General features: G+C 45.1%; 1 protein-coding gene across 1 annotated transcript in view; it reads left to right on the top strand.

Moving 5' to 3' along the window:
* Positions 1 to 7: 7 nt before the first annotated feature.
* The window catches only part of LOC107301001 (ciliogenesis-associated TTC17-interacting protein), an 8,526-nt gene continuing 5,835 nt past the window's right edge, over positions 8 to 2,698 (top strand). The window contains exons 1-2 of the mRNA XM_015830274.2: positions 8 to 119; positions 913 to 1,037. Of these exons, the coding sequence (XP_015685760.1) occupies positions 39 to 119; positions 913 to 1,037 (206 nt within the window). The 5' untranslated portion in view covers positions 8 to 38. The remainder of the gene's footprint in view (positions 120 to 912; positions 1,038 to 2,698) is intronic.

Raw genomic sequence — 2,698 nt, 5'->3', positions numbered from 1 at the left:
TCATCTCAGAATCTGCCAACTTCTTGGTGCTGCGGGTGATGGCCAGGAGGCAGTCCTTACCACAAAATGCTATTTTCCTCTCATTTGACTCTGACCAACACGTCTGTACCTCTACCTATGTAAGCTCAGGTTGTGGATATATTATAATGGAGCAGCTGGGTATCCAGCAATATAGTGGGAATTCTGTCTTGGAAAGGAATTATAGATTAGTAGTAGTGCACATGTTTTGCCCAAGAAAGATCCCAATGTTAGTTCTGGCATCTCTGGATAAAAACTGGGGAAATCTGCCTGAATCTCTTATCAAATGACCACCAATCAGCTTAAGACAGTAGAAAGTTACATGGATCTACAGTGTCCCTCATTATAAAGCGGTTTCTTATAGCTCTCTCACTCTACTTTGACTTATCCAGGCATACTGACTCCTTTCCTTCCTATGTATTTATAATTGGTAAGAAAAAAGCGAAGTATACGTTGAGGCAGAGGATAAAAGGGCAAGGAAAAGAGGTGTAGCCTGTTTTGATGTTGGCGGATAAAAATGAAGCCCAGATACCTCTACCCAGAGTTTCTGTTTACCTAGAATAAACTCTGAATGTCTAGAATAGCTAAGCCGGGGAAGAAAGATTACCAGCTGTCCAGACTAAAGTGCAATATATAGATCAGGGGTCTTCAAACTTGGCCCTTTTATGACTTGTGGACTTCAACTCCCAGAATTCCTCAGCCAGGCATGCTTGGCTGAGGAATTCTGGGAGTTGGAGTCCACCAGTCATAAAAGGGCCAAGTTTGAAGACCCCTGATATAGATGAAATGTTGAAATCAACTACTTATTCACTGGAGCAACTAAGATACTGTCTGAACAGCCATCCTTATGCACCTCTCTTTGCCATTTTTGCCAATTCCCTAATCTCCTTCTAGAAAACCCTCGGCGTCCAGAAACAGAAAGTGAAAAAAGAGGAAGTGGATGTGTTTGTGATTGAAAGGACCGTACAGTCTGTGGAAGCGCCCCCACTGAATTGGCAGTTCTACTTCCTACCAGATGGGTAAGAAAACTCTGGTATACAGGTAGTCCCTGACTTACAGCCATTCACTTAATGACCGTTCAAAATTACAACAGCGCTGTAATTACGACCAGTTTTTACCCTTATGACCATTGCAGCATCCCCACAGTCGTGTGATCAGATTTGTGCGCTTGACAAACGGCATCTATTTTCGATTGTTGCAGGGTCCTGGGGTTCTAGGATTGTCGTTTGCAGCCTCCTTAGGGAACTTCGGACGAGCAAAGTCAATGGGGAAATTCGCGAAATTTGCTTAACAACTGCATGAATCACTTAACCGCTGTAGCGATTCGCTTAACAAAGCACGGCAGAAATGATTGTGAAATGGGGCACAACTCATTTAACAGTTATCTTGATTAGTAGTGGAAATTTTGGTCATAAGTCAAGGACTCCCTGTAACCACTCCTGTTTCAACTTTTCCTGCATTAGAAATAGTTAAAATAATATTTCTCTAAGTACTCCAAGGATAACATATGGCCCTCTAGATCAGTGGTTCTCAACCTGTGGGTCGAGACCCCATTTGGGGTCGATCAACCATTTCACAGGGGTCGCCAAGCAAGGCTGTCCGCCATTTTTTTTGTCCACCATTTTTTCCCCTTTTCCAGCGGGTGCCTTACCTCCCTTGGGCTGGGCCAGCTGGTGGTCTGCCTGCTCCGTCTCTGCTGCTTGCCAGCTATGCCTCGGCTGGCGCAGGGGGCGGAACCACGCATGCGCGGCGCTCCTGGGCAGGGAAAGTCCTCGACTTACGACCGGTTGGGTAGTCCTCTACTTACGACCGGTTTAGTCCTCGACTTACGACCAGTTTAGTCCTTGACTTACGACCGGTTGGGGTCGCGGCATTAAAAAGGTTGAGAACCACTGCTCTAGATCAACGTTCCCCAACCTTTCTGGGTTGGCAGCCTGGTGCGGGGGAGGGAGGGAAGGAGGGGGGGGAAGAGGGGATGGTTTTGTGCAAGAGGCATGCGCACAAGCACACACAGCTTCACAAGTGGGCTGCGAGCGCAGGCCCGGTAATGGGTTGCGGCCCACAGATTGGGAATCCCTGCTCTAGATGTTTTTTGCATTCAATCTCATAGCCAATGATTGGGGAGCATAGAATTATAATCTGACAGCATCCAGATAGTTCACATCTTATCTACAGTGCTTTTGCAGAGATTTGGATGATTTTTCAATTCAGAGCCTGGTTTTGAATACCATGTATCTGCCCTAAATCTTCTATAATAATATAATAGAGAAATGACACGGAGTACGGTAAATCCTTAGCACTCTATACCCCACTGCCCTCTTGTGGTCAGTTAGTGAAGTGTCAAAGAGACAGTGCCATTGAATTCATACTCCCCCCACAAGGCAACTGTCCGTTCCCCTGTTTTATGGACAGAAAGCAGTAATTTCAGTTAACTGAGGAAATGTTTCCTAAGAATATAGCAAGAGATCCACTAGCTACCTCTTTTTTTTTCAGAGCACATGATGGCATAGGCAGCATTTGGGGGTTACGTGTTCTACTGTCATAAAGAGTCTGGATTTAGCTTGCCATATTTTCTAAAACCTGTCAGCTTCATAAGTAGGTTCTGTCATTGCTTGGAAACTTGGATAAGAGAAATAAAAGGGAAGCTTTGTAAATTTGTACCGGAAAACATGTCAGTGGA

Source organism: Protobothrops mucrosquamatus, unplaced genomic scaffold, assembly GCF_001527695.2.
Source record: "Protobothrops mucrosquamatus isolate PMUCROS unplaced genomic scaffold, P.Mucros_1.0 scaffold9535, whole genome shotgun sequence".
Taxonomy (NCBI): domain Eukaryota; kingdom Metazoa; phylum Chordata; class Lepidosauria; order Squamata; family Viperidae; genus Protobothrops; species Protobothrops mucrosquamatus.
The sequence above is the reverse complement of the archived record's forward strand: the minus strand, read 5'-3'. Positions and strand labels throughout refer to the sequence as shown.